Raw genomic sequence first — 16,635 nt, forward strand, 5'->3', positions numbered from 1 at the left:
TTTGAGACAGGTAGCTTTGGAGCCTGTCCTGGAAACTAGCTCTTGAAGACCAGGCTGGCCTTGAACTCACAGAGATCTGTCTGTCTCTGCCTCCCAAGGGCTGGGATTAAAGGCATGCGCCACCACCACCCTGCAAAAGTGTACATGTTTAAGGGTGGAACCAAGGGCTTGTCATTTTAGGATGAAAGGACCCCAAACATAGTCCTGGCTCATTCTTAGTCTGATGGGCAATCAGTCAATTTGCGAACCTGCCCCTAAACTGCTTCTCTTGTTATAAGCCCAGTCTCAGCACTTCCAGACAGACCGAAGAAGGGGATGTTAAGATGAGAAATCAGAACGCCCTCACGGTGTCTGTCCTCCAACACCGAAAAGATGTATCCACTACTCACGTACTGATGACAGAGAATACAAGCTGGAGGGGAAATTCTCGTTAGGAGACAAAGGCTGTTATTCGAGCACTCCATTTGCAAAATGAACAGGGCAATTGGCTACGGGTCTGAGGTTCAGAAGAAGTTTTGGGGTCAGAGGTGTGATCCTCGTCACCCATGGTTTAGAAGGGGTTTAAAGCAAGGGATGGCATAATGTAGGGGAGGGCCAGAGAAGAACACAAAGCCGGCTTCACAAAGCTGATATTTTCCAGAAAGGGGAGAGGACACAGCAATGGAGAATGACGAGGGACAGCCAGAAGACGAGGGGACGGGTGGCTGAGGCCTCAGAGGCCTGCACAGGCCATGGCTGGACAAGAAGGAACAGCCTTTAGGGCAAGGAACCCCACAGAAATGGAGAAAACGGAGAACATTCTTGTTGGATTTGCCTCTAGAGGTCTGACTGGCAACTGTAGTCAACTCTGAACTCAGGTTCAGAGGTCAAGTGGACAGGCAAATCCTGGGCTACCAGGAATAGAAAGCAGAGATCTGTAAATACGAAACTTCATGATATAAATCTGTGATGGTACAGGGGAGAAGAGAAGTGGCCGGCCAGGCAAGGGGGTGTCAGAGGAAGATCAGTTCACCACAGACGCCACCGACCGGGGTGAGCAGGCGGGGAGGCTGAGAGGAAAGGATCCCCCACACCCCAGCCGTGGAACGGGCCTTTGATGGATGCTTCTGTTCCTAGGGCTGGGAAATGGGACAGAAAGGGTACTGGGGCACATACCCATTTACATGCTTATGGGGGAATCTATTCTAGATTGTTTGGCTTCCTCTCTCATGTTCTGGAGCTCTGTGGGCCTGAGAGGAAGAACCAGGCTTCCACAGGAACAAGATGACAGGCCCTTAACAGCATGGAGGCCTGGGTCCCGACTCAGATATGGATACACTGGTTTCTCAGACTGTAAAAAAGGAAGGGAGCTGGGAAAGGTTTCCAGTCACGGAGAGCCTTTCCGCCAATGCTCTGCCAAGTCCCACGTAGCCCGTGGCTATGGGGAGCTGGCTGTGGAAATCTGAAGAGGCTGGTGAGCCTCGCTACAGACTGGTCACCTCAGAAGTATGTCTCTAGAGAACGGTCTGCATCACTAAATTTTAGGGGTCAATGGAAAAATCCTTGAAAAGACGTTTTTACCAGAATCTGGTCAGGGATAGGTTGGGGAAGGGGCAGGTGGCCCATCTGTGGATGGGATCCAGATTGCTGAGAATTTCCATCTCGGTGAGAAAGGGCCACTAATATAGAGAAACGAGGTGTATTTCCATTTGGGGAAAGAGGGAATTTGCTGACTATAATTTCCATCAGGAAATCTCAGACAGGAGCAGCTCTTCAAGAGCACCAGGGACCGACTGTCTGGGTTCTTCTCCTCGAAGACAACCTAGAGACAACGCTCCCTCTAACACAAAGCCTCCTACCCAGTCGGCCTGGCTGTCTCCAGTTGCCCAAACACTTCAGCTGCTTTAAGAGTCGCCGAGCTTCTTCCAGAGAACAGGAGTCCGGGCTATACTTCCAGACTGTGGGAAAGGCCAGGCATCTAATGACTAGCAAGTACCCGGTTAATCCCAGCAAAAGGATCTCAGTCTGAGTCACTTCTGCATACTGCGCATCCACCTCTAATTCTCCTTGTGCTATGTGGACAGCGTTACTGAACCCATGCTATTAAGCAAACCATCAATGAATGGTGTCACCGTCCAGCACGGTAGCTGGAAGCCTCAGATGGCGACTTACATTAACACTTAAATGCCTCAGTCATAAGCACCGTGTTTGAATGTGGGACAAGCACAAAGGTCCAGTGTCTGATGCGTTGGACAGTGAAGATGGGACATTTCTGTTATTACAAGGTTATGGATCTGTTGCTGGCTGGTGACACCACCCCAGATCAAGCTCCCTTCCTGGTTCCCTGCCCTCTTTTGCTACTTCTTTAGTATTTCTTGAAGAGTACCAGGGAATCTGAGCCTGAATCCTATGGCTAGCTTTATCCCTACTGTGAGTATGCTAAACACCAGCAGTGCTGGGTCACCACAGTTCTGGGGCAGAGACTTCCTGGAAGGGGAATGTCTATGTTCTACACAGAAACAGGTAGATGGTCTATCAAATACCCCGAGGAAAGAGGTGTCCTACCAGCTACCATCCAGAAACCCAGGTCATGGTCATAGGTTTATCGACAAGACAGGAGGTATAAAGGTCACAGGAACTCCAGGGAGCAATGAGATGCTACTTTGGATCCTGGTTTGGCTTAGCACATGTACCTTGCTTCCTAAGGAGGAGAGGGAAGTATTTGTGGGTCTTGACATCTGTGCAGCTGAGAGCCCCAACAATCTTCTTGGAGACTTAGGAGGGTCCCTTCTTTTGTCGTCCACCACCTTGTTTGGGTAAATGGGATAGATAATCTCTGGGAAGGAGAGCTCAGAGAATTCGGAAGGTCTGAGGGGGTTCTAACTGGAGAATCAGGAGGGCCCTGAGGGAAAGAGCAGGGGCCTACAGGCTGTGGCTCACCTTCTCCACAAGCCACTGGGGGGCAGGGTGGGGCTGAGCACAGGAGGCCTGAGCCAGCAAAGGGGAGCAGTGGAGGAACAGTCACAGCTGTCTTGTCACACGTGGTCCCATTTCATTCTCACAACCCCAGGAGCAGGGGTCTCCTTGCCTCCACCGGAGGGTAAGTCATATTTCAGGCCACTCTATCAACAAGGTAACCCAGCTCCGACCCCAACACTCATTCACTGACTCTCTAAAAATCTTAAGGATTTATACTGTCTTAACTAGAGTTAGACTATAAAGCTAGGGCAGAGTCTAAATTCCTGCGGAGTTACCCTGAATGCAGAGGGAGAGGACGCGGGAGTCACAGCTGACCAGCAGAGGGCGCCTTACATCTCCACACTAGCTCAAGGCGCATGCTCATGGAAAACTGTGGGTAGAAGTACAACTCATTAACCGAGCACAGTGAAGCTCACTGATGTTAATGCATATGTGATGGGAATGTTTCCTGGGAATGAAAACCATGCCACGTGGGAAGGGATCAAACAAGGCCAGACTGAGCGGCCGGGTACAGCTCCAAGGCTCTTCCGGAATATCATTTTCGTCTCAGAATCAAATCTGGGAAGTAGGTGTCGTTATCAGCACAGGGTGACAAGCTAAAACAAGTAAGCTTTTGCATGTCACATATGTAAAAACAATAAACAAACAACAACAACGAAAAAGTCCCTGACTTCTGTGCAAAGCAGGCTGTTCAGAAAGCCAAGCAGTGCTGCAGGGTCTACCTTGTGAAAATGCAGGGGCGGCTTTCTACATCCCAGGATGCCTGCGGAGAAAGGAGGTCTAAACCTGTCTCTATGCATCTGAGAGCCAACCCCCGACTCAGAACTGCAGAAGGAACTGGAGTGACCGCGTTGGGGAAAGCCTAACGAATGGGCCTCTGCTCTAGGCTTTGAGACACCCGAACAAGCCTCAAAGACCCATGCGTGCCACCCCCCCCCCCCCAACACACACAACAGGCGACTGAAGCCACCTGAGCTTCCATCAACCACTCATCCGCAGCCACGCCCCTTTCTTTAGTAGTCTCTGATATGCTTTAGCTGACTTGAGGGCAAACTCGGCTTCTTGGTTATGATTTGCAAAAGATGACCCAAGGAAGCAAAACCATAGCTCTTGCTCCCCTCGAGTCCATGTCTGTCCTAAGATGCCAGACGAAGGTATATGGTATTGAGATTTCCCAAGACGCCAAAAGCAGCTTACTGAGAAGAAGATACACCCGTCACCCGAACTGATGACTTCACAAACGATCACTGCCCTGCACTCAGGGCAATAACGCAGGCTGACAGCTGTACAAATCCTTGGTGTTCAGAAGCCTCCCGAGTAAGCAAAGGGCAGGGGGGAGGCTGCCCTGAAAGTATGGAGTGTATCGCAATTTGCCAGTTCTCAGCCCGATGGGCAATGGTATGAAGCCAACTCACCATTCGATCCGGTCGAGAGAGCTGTGGAGAAAAAAAAAATGGGAACAGCATAAATAAACACACATAGCTTTATTATTAAACTGGAAAGTCAACAACGACAACAACAACAACAACAAAAAAACCAAATGCTTGAAACGGGATCAACATCTTTTCCAAATATCCATCTGCCTGCCCTTATCCAGTATAAACATCCACATGCCAAGGACAAATGGTTCCTTTACCTCATTTCTCTTTCTGAAATAAACGATGGAGTTACTGACAAAATTCACTTATAACTTATGTTCTAACTATCAGTGGCAACCAGCCTACCTATCTTCCTTCTTTCATCCTTTCTTTCCTTCCATTTTTGGTAATTATTCTGAAATATATTCTCTGAGAAGTAGCAGGTATGTCCTACTGCCCGCAGTTAAAAAGTTGTATTACCCAGCTGTTTGGAAATTTAACAAGTTTGCTATAGCCTGTAGCCCACTAGTGGCGACATGGAGTTTCAACTCTGAAGGACTCAGTTTACCTCTTTCACACTGTGAAATTCCCAACACTAGAATGTACTAGAGGCTGGTACAGTAACTATAGTCTATGTGATGGAAGATCATTAGGCACGAGGTCCCAGCATTCGTGAAATTCATAGTAACATGACTTCCTGGTACAGAACCGAATGACCAAGAACAATACGCTGTGTATCCCAATTTCCAGCGATTCTGAACACAGATGTTTACTTACGGAGACATTTTCCCTCTTAAAAGCTTAAGATTTAGAGTCTGACCCACACCCTCGCGTTACAACATACCTGAAAGCTTGGGTTGTGTCTTTTTCTTTTTGCTGGAAACTTTTAAGAACTCGTCAACAAGCAAGTCATTAGCACAGGCTCTCTTGTCAGGGTCTGGTTCAAAACACTTCAGGATGAAGGCCTTGGCCTCAGCAGACATGGACTCTGGGATCTCTGGGTGGACCTTGAACATCCCCACCTGAAGCGGATTCAAGAGCAGAATGAGTCTCCTGAGCGTTGATCCTCTCTCTCTCCCGGCTCGTTCCCCCCTCCCCTGTCCCCTCTTTCTTTCTCTCCCTTCCGTGGTGCCAGGAATTAAACATGTCCTGAACCTGCCCGTGTTTTGTCTCCAGGTGACTTGGAATGCACTTCCTGTAGATTACAGACAGCATACGGAGTGCTTTTCTAACGTTTTGAAGGATGTAGATAGAGTAACTAGTTGAAGACATTCACATTACAAAGTACTAAGACAGTCCTTCAAAGACTGAGGACTAACTCATTAGTATACCCTGCACTCAAAAAACGCTGTCTGTTGCGATCACTGAGTTGTTCAGAATAGCAATATGCCAGCCTTGTGCGGCTGGAGTCTTCCCATTTGCACGTCTCACCGAATCCACTCAACAACTTGGTGAATTAAATATCGTCTATTTTATACCGATGAGGAAAGTAAGGCTTCAGTGACCTGAGGTTGCATCTTTATTTGTTTTGCTTAAGGCCCACGGTCTTTCCCCTATTGCGTAACTCGTATTTCCCCATCTCAAATAACCAGCGTTAAGAAATACTTAAAAGCACTTTGAAATTAAAGCATATTTCATATTACAGTTAGAATCTACTTCCTACCATTAGTATTTAAAAAAAACTTAAAGGAGCAAGTGAGATGGCTCATTTAAAAGTGTCTGTCAAGCAGGCCTGAGGACCCCAGTTTTGATCCCTGGAACTCAAGGTGGAAAGAAAGAAGTTGTCCCTTGGCTTTTACATGTATGGGTCAGTGACTAAACACACATACTCATACTCTCTTACACACATGCAAAAAATTAATATAATGATCTTTTCATGTGGTTTTGATGTATATAAATGCATTCTTATAAATAATCATATATTTGTAATAGCCATATAGCCTTTACTCTATGTTAAAAGTCATTCTAGGCGCTTTGCACAGATTAGCTCTCATATTGCTCCAAAGATTTCTGGGAGAGATCATCTTATTCTCCCCATTCTGTATCTACTGAGGAGAAGGAGGTCAAGTAACTTGTCCAATGTTCCAAATACCTTGAGCATGTTGAAGCCTGTATGAGAATACGGTCAGTCAATGTCAGTGGCTAGATGAGCTAGCCTGAGACAGTGGAGTTTCCCCTGAACATGCAAGGCTGCCTTTCAGCGATGGAGGTGTGCCTAACTGTTACATACTAAGCACTGCAGTATGGGCCGTGAAGTGGCATTTCTTCCCAGCATCCCAGGAAGTCTAGAGAATGGTGAGAGACCAGTCAGGAGAAGAGAGAGACACTCTTGCCTCTCATTGCTCTTGCAGGTTTGATCAGCATTCTGAGTTTTGGACTTTTTTCTCTTCAGTGTCAAGGGTAGAGCTTAGAGCGAGGGATAGAACACAGAGCCTCCCACATATATTCTTCATGTTCATATCAACTGTGTTCTATCAGTTTTTCAACAGGCTTAAAGTAGATCACATTCTGTACAAACGTGGAAGGTATGTAAGAAACACAGGGACCCTTGCAAGAAACCACACGCAGATGGAGTGAGGGCTGAGCTGTGGCGGGCACCAGGCTGGGATAACGGATGTTCTGAAGTCTCTACTACAGAGCAGGCACAGAATTTCGCTTCCTGGGAAACAGGCAGCCTGGCTGGGGAAGATCATAGGGTCTCAGGCACGGCACTGCCTTACCCAGACCTCGGGTTTCCAAATCTGAGGCCCATTTCTATATCACTGCCCTCTACACTGGGGTGCAGTGTGTTCTCACTTCCTACAATTAACTCATTTAAACACACTAAAAGAACAGACATATGAAAATAGGGTTGATTTACTTAAGGCGGTAATTATACCTTTTATAAAAATGGATTCTTTAAACACTTGTGATAGAGAAATAAGGAAAATAATTAGATGTGATTTCTAAATAGATTTAAATATTGTTTTGAGAATTTATGTATGTGTGTGTGCACGAACATGTGTGTGCACGAACATGTGTGTGCATGTGTATGTATGTATGTTTTGCTGTGCTATGGATTGAACCCAGGGACACTAGGCAAGTGCTCTCCCACTGTGACAGATCCCCAGCCCCAAAATGTCCTTCCGTTTTTCCTATTTGGAAAACATTCACACTATTTCCTACAGAGCTTTGAGTCCTGTAGCATTTATACTGTGCTGTAAAAGGTTACATTGAGTCACAGCTGAGAACTGAGAAAGCCAAGGTCGAGGCACAGGTGTGGACGGCAGAGTGGGGAAGAGCCGGACTCCCTGCACTGACTGGATTGTACCATGTGTTTCCCTAGCTTTCCTTTCTAACAAACTCTGACAGTCATACATGCACAAAACATCCAGACAGATCTTTATCTGTGATATGTGACCTTGAACATGGCTGCTTGCGGCTCTCCTAGTTCATAAAACGGCGGCTTTCCAGTGGCCATCTCGATGATAGTGCAGCCCAAAGACCAAATGTCCGCCGCCTTCCCATAGCCTCGTGGTCCTTTATCGATTATTTCTGGTGCCATGTACTGCAGAGTACCTGGAAATAATGTAAGACTAATACTTAATAACCATTTCACTTTCTCTACCTAAACATGACAGTTAAAAAAATACGGTCCAGATCTTGATGTCCCACCTTTCTTTGCAATCCAGTTTTCTCTGCAGTCAAGGAAAGTAAGAAATGGAAGTGTTTACAATGGATTTTATCAGTGAAACCAATGGTTCATCAACAGCATCTGGTTACAAGTGGGGTGTTCTCACTCTTAAAGTGGTATACGGCTGATATATCCCTCTAAGGGATGTTGTGGAAGCTTCCGTCCATGGTTGTTTGTCCAGAACAATGGGGAACACAACACATATTTCTACATTCAGTTCTCCCAATATATAAAGGCTCTCATTATATGAACTTTTCCAGAGATTATCTAGTTCACTCAATGATCTCTTTCAAGCCATAGCTCCCAGTTCTCAAACCCACTGTTCGACTCTCATGTTTCTATTTGGGGATGGCTATGGTATGCAAAGGAAGTCAGGACAATGACACGTCCCGGTCTCATCAAAGCTGAGAGCAGGAGAGTGGTTATTAGGAGCTGGAGAAAGTGCGTGTGTGAGAGGAACAGGCGCCGGTAGCTCGGTCAGCACTGTTACAGTCCAGAGAAAAGGAGCTCCGGCTCCTACTCTATAACAAGGTGACAGGAGGTAGCGATAACTCTAAATGTTAAAAAAACAAAACAAAACAAAGCTAGAAAGGAGACTCACGCCTTCACACAAATGCTTAGATGTTTGTGGAGACCAATGTGCCACCTTAAGCAATGCGATGCCTGTATTCAGGCTTCGCATGGCACTCATGAATTGCACGATTCTTCATGTTTCAAGGGGAGGGAGGGGGAGTCCATAAAGAGAGGGATATGGCTCCGCGGCACCGTGCTTACTTAGCATACGTGTGAACCCCAGCGCAGACAAAAATAACTAGGGAAAAAGAGATCATTCTTATTTCTTAACTCATGACGGCACCAAGATTCTGAGAGCTAGGATGAAAAATAATCTCCAAACTTCTGGAGTATGTGATTTTGTCTATCACACAGATGCGATTCCTGCCGTGGCCCTCAGTGGCGGATTTTAATACAGCATTTCTTAACCTGTGGGTTGTGGCCCCGCTATGGGGTAACGACCTTTCACAGGGTTCCATATCAGATATCTCACATAGCAGATATTTATAATTCATAACAGTAGCAAAATTACAGCCATAAAGTAGCATCGAAAGTAATTTTCTGTTTGGGGGGGGTCACCACAACATGAGGAACTGTATTAAAGAGTCACAGTAATAGGAAGGTTGAGAACTGTTGCCTTTCAAACCCAAGACAAATGTCTGCGGTACCTTTCAAACTGATCAACGTGGACCGGCCTCCTGGGTCTTCCAGCATCACCCACCCGTTACCAGGTATGGCTGGCACACCCAGTCCTCCAGTCTGAACGCTTCAGTCCAGGGGCTGGACTGCCCTTCCCCTAGAGGCTCTTCCTCATATATTTTGGTTAACTGCCCCTTTTTGTACCTTTGGCCTCCTGGCTGCTGTACCTGGTTCCCCTCTCTTCTTTCTCTTTCCCCTCCCCTTCTTCCCACATGGCCTAGCTCAGCCTAGTTATGTCCATTCTGGACTCTCCTAGATATCCCTGCCTCTGCCTCTGCCAATGCCCCCCTCCCTTTAGCTACAATAAACTTTCTCCTCCACCATCTCTAGAAGCAGTCATGCCTTTTCTGTTCTTTTTGATTCCTTCCTTTCTTCTTATTCAAGATCCACAATTTTAATGGCTGACAGACAGGTCAAGAGCCATTATTAAAGACAAACCGTAAGAGTGGATACAAATCAGCTGAAGGGAGATGAGGGGTTATGCAAAGCCAGACAGCTGAAAAGGTATGATGGTATGGATGGGGAATGGCAGGAGCCCTTGGCCCCAGTTCCGGCCTTGTGCAGTAACCCAGGGAAGCTTGGACACCATGAGGAAATGCAGGGGAGTCTGTGTTTCTGATGCTGCGTCAGTAAGATGGGGTCTGAAAACTGGCCTCCAAAGCAGGTCACGTCTTGTCCCATGTACGTGCTTAGGCTCCGTCTACCCTCAACTGCAGCCACTGAGGGCTCTGGTGGATGTGAAATCATCACTTGGCTGCGGTGTTGAGGACCAGGAGGGGGCAAACGTGGAAGCAGAGAACCAGAGGCTGTGCAAGGCGGTGTGCCAGGAGAGCGGCGGCACTGGACGGGCGACTGCCCATCCACTTCCGGATATATCCTGAAGCCAGGACAGACACGCTTCCTGGATGACTGGGCTGGAGCGTGAGAAAAGGTGTCAGTGACAGCCAAGGTCCAGAGTGGCCCTCCGTGGAGACAGAGTGTGGGTGGGAAAGGTTTGAGGCGAAGATAATTAATTCCACTTAGCATGTAAAGTCTTGTTCAAACCTCAGATCTATTACTAACCAGTTCTGTGACCTTGGGCAAGTTATTTAAACTGTTTGAACCCTAATGTTCTCACCATAAATAGGGATAATGATACCTCAGGATTATACAAATTTTGGTGTGCACCCAAGCAAAGTATACAGTCAGTGCTCTATAAATGAAGACCACCACTGCCTTTCCCCTCAATCAAATCACCAAGAGGTGAAACAGAGCCAGGTCCACAACCACCAGAGGTGATGAGGTGCCGTGAGATGCCCCTAAGAGTATCAAGTTAGGGCTAAAAAGGCCCCTGTGTTGCAAGGACCAAGGTCTGCATGCCGTGGCTCTCAGATCAGCACTAGAGAAAGATATGAAATCATTAGTCACTGGCATAAATGTCACCTTCCTGTGTGGCCACTGGGAGAGCTACAGGCATAGGGCCCTGGTGAGGACTCTTTCCCTACAATGCCTTGGGGGACTACAGACAAGTTTTTAAGATGAGAAGAGGTTATTAAATCAGCATCCTGTCCAAAGCTAGCACGGAAGTTGGAATTATCACCTCCCAAGTTACCGAATCTGGGCAGAATCTAATTCGCCCCTTGCCAAGTTGATAGAGAACGAGGAAAGAAACGCAAACATGGGAGTTGCTGGTAGGTTTGATATATTTTAAAAATACATTGTAAATATGGGTAATCCTGTGTCGGGAATACACCGTGTGGCATGTGGGAGGTGGTGCTGATGAAGGAATCTGAGAAACATACTGAGAATGTCTTCCTCATCCTTCTGCCTCTCTGGCCACCAGCACAGGCACAGGGCTAGCTGGAGACTTGGAAGACTGACTGTGGGCTGAAGGTCAAAGGGCGGGCTGAAATCCTGAGCCCCATCATGTACAAACTACCACGACTACCGGATACCTCCCTTTTCTCTCCATCAATGTCTCCATGCACACAATGGATGCTTTTCTATCTACCCCAGGGGATTTAGAAATGAGGACATCTGGCCATTTTGCTTTCCATTAAATCAAAGATAAATCATTGCCTCTTTATTTTTTTCTTTTTTCCTCCCAACATAATATTTTTATTAATTATTTGGGAATTTCATACAATGTACCTTGATATGGGCAACATGCATGCTTTTGTTTTGGTTATATCAATCTCTGGCCCTGGCCTCCCTCCCTTCTCTAATAATAACAGAGCGTAACACTTCTGAAGCGTCAGCTTATGAATATGGAGCAGAGATGAGTTTGCAGGCCAGGATCTAATGAGCAGTCACCCATCTGTTGGGCTCCAGTTCCCTCTTGGCCAGCTTCACCTTTGTTGAACCTGCTGTCCCCGCCCTCCCAGGATTTTGCACTGGAGGCAGCTCAGCCCCTGCGTTGCCTAATTCCTCATCCTCCACCTCCTCCGGGGATGAGTCATTTCCTTTTTCTGAATTGAATTCCTAAGGTTATTTATATTGTGGAGTAAGGGAATCGATTCCTGGGAGAAAACAGACTAGGAAAGAGGGAAATTGGAGCCCGGATAGGAAGTGATTTGGGGATGAGTAAGGCTCAGAGAGGCTGGGCTAGGGAATGTTTGTTTAAAAAAAATAGCATGTGAGGGTCAGAGTGGCTATAAACCGGGGAAAAAAAGGACAGGAAATAGAAAAAAAATAGCAAAGCAAATAAAAGAAAACAAATAAAGTTGAGACTGGAAAGTAGTCTTTGGTGGCATAAAGTACAGAATGAGCCACACAGAGAAGACAGGAAGGGCAAGCCGGACCCAGAGAATACTTACCGGTGAGCACCAGGCAATCCGACATTAGTGTTCCGTGAGAACCCTGGCTCAGTTCATCTCTCACCTTACACTCGGGCTCAGCAATCGCATCTTTAATTATCCAAGATCGGTATCATTAGTGTAAAAACCTACCTGTAAAGGTTTCGGTACAGGGATTTATGCCAGCAAGCCTCTTTGATGTCCCGAAGTCAGAGATCTTGAGAACACCACTGTAGGTATTAATCAATACATTGTCACCCTAGGGAAAGAATGCTCCAATCAAAATGTCATCTTTTTATAGATGCTGTTTGTGGTTGGCTTAAGTCTAATTAAAAAAATAAATGCCCTCAGAACAAACAATGACATTCATCCTGTGTTCTTTGTTAGTAGTTTATCTCAATAGAGAATTCTTTTCAATACAGAATTTTTGATATAAATTTTTATTGATATGTTATCAATTTTTTATAATCGCCTGTTCAGGTCACAAGGTCAAACATGACCTTGAGGGAAAGCTCACCACCATTTACAGTCAGCCTGGGTTACCTGTGCACAGCACCTACATAACTGATAACTTCGTAAGGTCCCAGTCACTTTATTTTCTTTCCTGTGTTGTTTTCTTACATGTTTTACATCACTCAGGACATCACCTGCAGTACTGGAGAATGCTGCTGCCTATCTAAGAGACCTCACATTGAGAAGAACCACTACCCAATCACTCCCCTTCCTTCCTTCCTTCCTTCCTTCCTTCCTTCCTTCCTTCCTTCCTTCCTTCCTTTCTTTCTTTCTTTTGAGACAGGGTTTCCCTGTGTAACTCCGGCTGTCCTGGAACTTGCTCTGCAGACCAGGCTGGCCTCGAACGCAGAGATCTGCCCACCTGTGCTTCCGAGTGCTGGGATTAGTAGTCTGTGCCCCACCACAGTCCTATCGTCACGCCCATTCTTTTAGTCCATAGTAATCTTTGCCCACTACCATTCTAGAGTCTCAGTATTATGCTTGCTTTTTAACCCTTTGAACGTGAGATCACTGCCTTTAAAGTGAACACAGTTAGGATGGACACCTTAAATCACACATGCGCAGGCACGTGCTTGCCCCTTCCAAAGTCAATATGTATGGACAGGCTCCCCAAGAATGTCCTCTCTTTGTTCAGGAGGTGTGCCCCCTCACACAAAGTAAAACAAACTACAACAAAAACCTCTCCTTGCTTACTCTAAGAAACGTAATAAAATGTGATTCATTTTTTTTACTTCCTGGTGTACTTTTGGCTTTGTTTACAAAAGGAACACACTTTAAGAAAGCCAGGTTCTGTCAAAAATTCATTAGTTTTGCTAATGGAGAAAACAGGCAGAACCCAACAACATACAGGGATAGGGACGGACTTTTCTGAAGAGGACTTCATTTGCCAGGAATTCCGTCCGACAAGGGAAAATTGGGACCTCACGGACTAAAAAGCTTCTGTACAGTTAGAGAAACAATCAGTGAAGAGAAGGCCATAGAGTAGGAGAGAGTCTTCACAACTATACATCTGACAGGGGACTAGTATCCAGAAAACACAAAGACCGCAAAAATCAAAGTCAAAACAAAGCAAACCCCAAAACTGAAAAAAAATGACCCATTTAGAAAATAGGCGTGAAATCTGAACAGAGTTCTCCAAAGGGGAAATACAAGTGACTAAAAACACTTCCAAAATGACCTGGTCCCTAGTGATTAGGGAAATGCAAACTGAAATAACTTTGAGATTTCACCCAAGTCATAATGGCAAAATAACCGACACCAAATGCTACAGGGGCATAGGGAACCCTCATTCACTGTTGGTGGGATTGCAACTGATGTGGCCACTATAGAAATCAATATGGAGAATTCTCAGAAAGCTAAACATCTACCACATGACCCAGCTATACCACTCCCTTGGCATATGCCCAGAGGTCTTTACGTCTGACTCCATAGATACTTGCTCAGCCATGATCATTGCTGCTCCATTCACAACAGCTAGGAAACAAACCACTTAAATGCCCTTCAAATGACAAGTAGACAATAAAAATGTGGTACATACATACTGTGGAATACTATTCAGCTGTAAAGAACAAAGAAATCATGAACTTATGCAGGTAAGTGGAGGGAATTAGAAAAGATCACATCGAGTGAGGTAATCCAGACCCAGAAAGAGAAAAGTCCCATGCTCTTTCTCATCTGTGACCCCTAGCTCCAAGTCTCCATATATGAATATATAGCCTAGAACAGCCAAAGAAACCAGGAAAGTAAAACGGAACCATGGCAGGCCAGTGAGGAACAATAGGAATACCTGGGTACATATGATTTGAGGGAAAAATAGAAAAAACAGGGGGCATTAAATGGGAAGGCAGAGGGAGATTATTAATACAGAAGGAGAGAGAAGGGTTAAATAACAGCAAGGATATCTGAAGAAATAATAAGGAATCATATTATTATTTATCTACCAAAATTACATATATGACAAATCTATCTATCTATCTATCTATCTATCTATCTATCTATCTATCTATCTATCTATCTATCCACACACATACACACACATACACATATGTGTGTATATGTACACACACACACACACATACACACACTATTTAAATGAAAATTTCACATTTGGGTTGACAGTGTTCTCCCCCAAAGCCAAACCTAACAAAAACCCAACATCATGCATGAGAAGCACCCTTCTGAGTCGAGGATTGGGGTTGTTCAAGAGACTCCCAATGCATGACTATTGCCATTGCCCTCGGTTGCCTCCCAGAGATTGAAGGTAAGTCTCTATTGCTGAATATACCATATAATTTGGACACAAGACCTGGAGGATCCAAGCTGGTTCTGACTTTAGAGCCTCCTCCATGAGGACTAGCTTTCACTGTACCAGAAGACGCTACATAGGCTTCCAAGAGAGGGATATAATCAATAGTCCTAGCCAGCTATGATGCCTCTGGACCAAAATAACGACCAGCACAGAACAATATCCTTAAGGATGCATAGTGGCACATTTGATGGTAACCAACAGTTCTCTAATGGGACCCAAGGCCAACTCAACAAGAGGGAAATCATGCTAGCAAAGTGTAAAGGGCTTGTGAAGTCATTAAGAGTCTTGGAGAAGAACTTATAACTACCACTCTACTAAATGTAACTCATAGCACCATGCTAAATATTTATTGTTATGCCCTCATCAAAGAAATGTCTCATTGCGATGGACAGAGACCATTTTAGAAAACTTTAATCAAAATGCTGAGAACAATGACAGTGGGGTACCTAGGCCCAATGACACATCTATAGCACAACTCCAAAGGCTCAAGGGTCATGGCAGAAGAGGGGGCAGGAAGATTGTCAAATCCAGAGCAACAGGAAGTTTGTTGTGAGATTTCTTCTCCTAAAAATGTCGTAGCTACACCTAGGAAATCTCATCAATATGGCCACTTAAACAAGGCCTATACAAGTATGACACCAATAGATACACTAACATGGAAAAGGGAAATGCAGTGTTATATTATTTGTGTTTTAATAAACAAAGCTTGCCTATAGATCAGAATGCAAAGCAGACACACTAGTCAGCCATACAGGTCAAGGGGTGGTGGTGCACACTAGTATGGGAAGTCCTTCTGTATATGTGCTGCTTTTATTAATTAATGAATAAAGATGCTGCTTTCGGCCAATGGCTTAACAGAATATAGCCAGAGAGAGAAGAAAAAGAGTATAGAGTTATAAAAAGAAGTAAACGGGTTTTTTTTTTAAATAAAACAAAGTCTTTAAAGAGACAGAGTAACTTGTAGAAAAAGTAATAGAGAAAGAAAAATAAGCCACATATATTCAGAATATACACAGAGAGTCTGGATTATATATGTTATTGTGTTTTCTTTGAATTTTCTGACTGCAAAGAGACATTGGATTCTGGGGCCTGCTAAATTGAACAAACATATATACTTTAAAGGTATCTTGACTTCAAAATTTGAGTCTAGGATATGTTTCTTTGGAAAAGAGATTCTTCTTCTGTTTCCACAGAGGATGAGAACCTGTGGATTCCTTCCAGACTAATTTGGTTTGATAGACCAAGACTGCCTGAAAGGTGGCTGTGAACAACCCCCAAAATTATTTTGCCCAAGAAAAGCAGGAAGCAGTTTGGAAGAGAACTATGCCCAAATTCCCTAAATGATTGTTTATAAATGTTTGTTTACATTCAAAGGGGGATATGCTATAGAGATGAATACTTTGCACTGGTATAGATCTTGGTTTATTGATACAAATTTAAGGTCAATTTTTGTTATATGTATACTTCTGCTCTTGATGAAAGTATTGTGTTTGTGCAGCTTATTTAAAAATGTAATGTACAATTAAGAAATACAGGTTAATAGATAGTCAAGCTTGTAGTCATTTTAGTTAGGTTTTCTAGATGTACAAAGACATATTTCAGTTAGATAGGTATTATTCAAATCTTTCAGAGACCTATGGAATATGACATTTAAAATATTTAAAATCTTAGGATTTTCATGACAATGAAACACATCTGGTCCTGGCAGCACCAATCTACTTCAAGAGGATGATTGGCATCAAAGATGCTCCTTATGGAGTTTGTTAGCCATTTGGTCAAGAAACTGCTTTTGGCTGGACT

At 44.7% G+C, this 16,635-nt stretch overlaps 1 protein-coding gene across 2 annotated transcripts in view; it reads right to left on the reverse strand.

Annotated features, from left to right (window-relative positions):
• Map3k5 (mitogen-activated protein kinase kinase kinase 5) overlaps positions 1-16,635 on the reverse strand; it is a 208,121-nt gene that overhangs the window by 29,354 nt on the left and 162,132 nt on the right. For both annotated transcript variants that reach the window (XM_048424974.3, XM_048424975.3), the window contains exons 18-21: positions 12,168-12,273; positions 7,717-7,874; positions 5,161-5,338; positions 4,374-4,394 (exon numbers count right to left, since the gene is read on the reverse strand). In XM_048424974.3, coding sequence (XP_048280931.1) covers positions 4,374-4,394; positions 5,161-5,338; positions 7,717-7,874; positions 12,168-12,273 — 463 coding nt within the window. The remainder of the gene's footprint in view (positions 1-4,373; positions 4,395-5,160; positions 5,339-7,716; positions 7,875-12,167; positions 12,274-16,635) is intronic.

This window comes from Myodes glareolus, chromosome 1 (assembly GCF_982192425.1).
Source record: "Myodes glareolus chromosome 1, mMyoGla1.1, whole genome shotgun sequence".
Classification (NCBI taxonomy): domain Eukaryota; kingdom Metazoa; phylum Chordata; class Mammalia; order Rodentia; family Cricetidae; genus Myodes; species Myodes glareolus.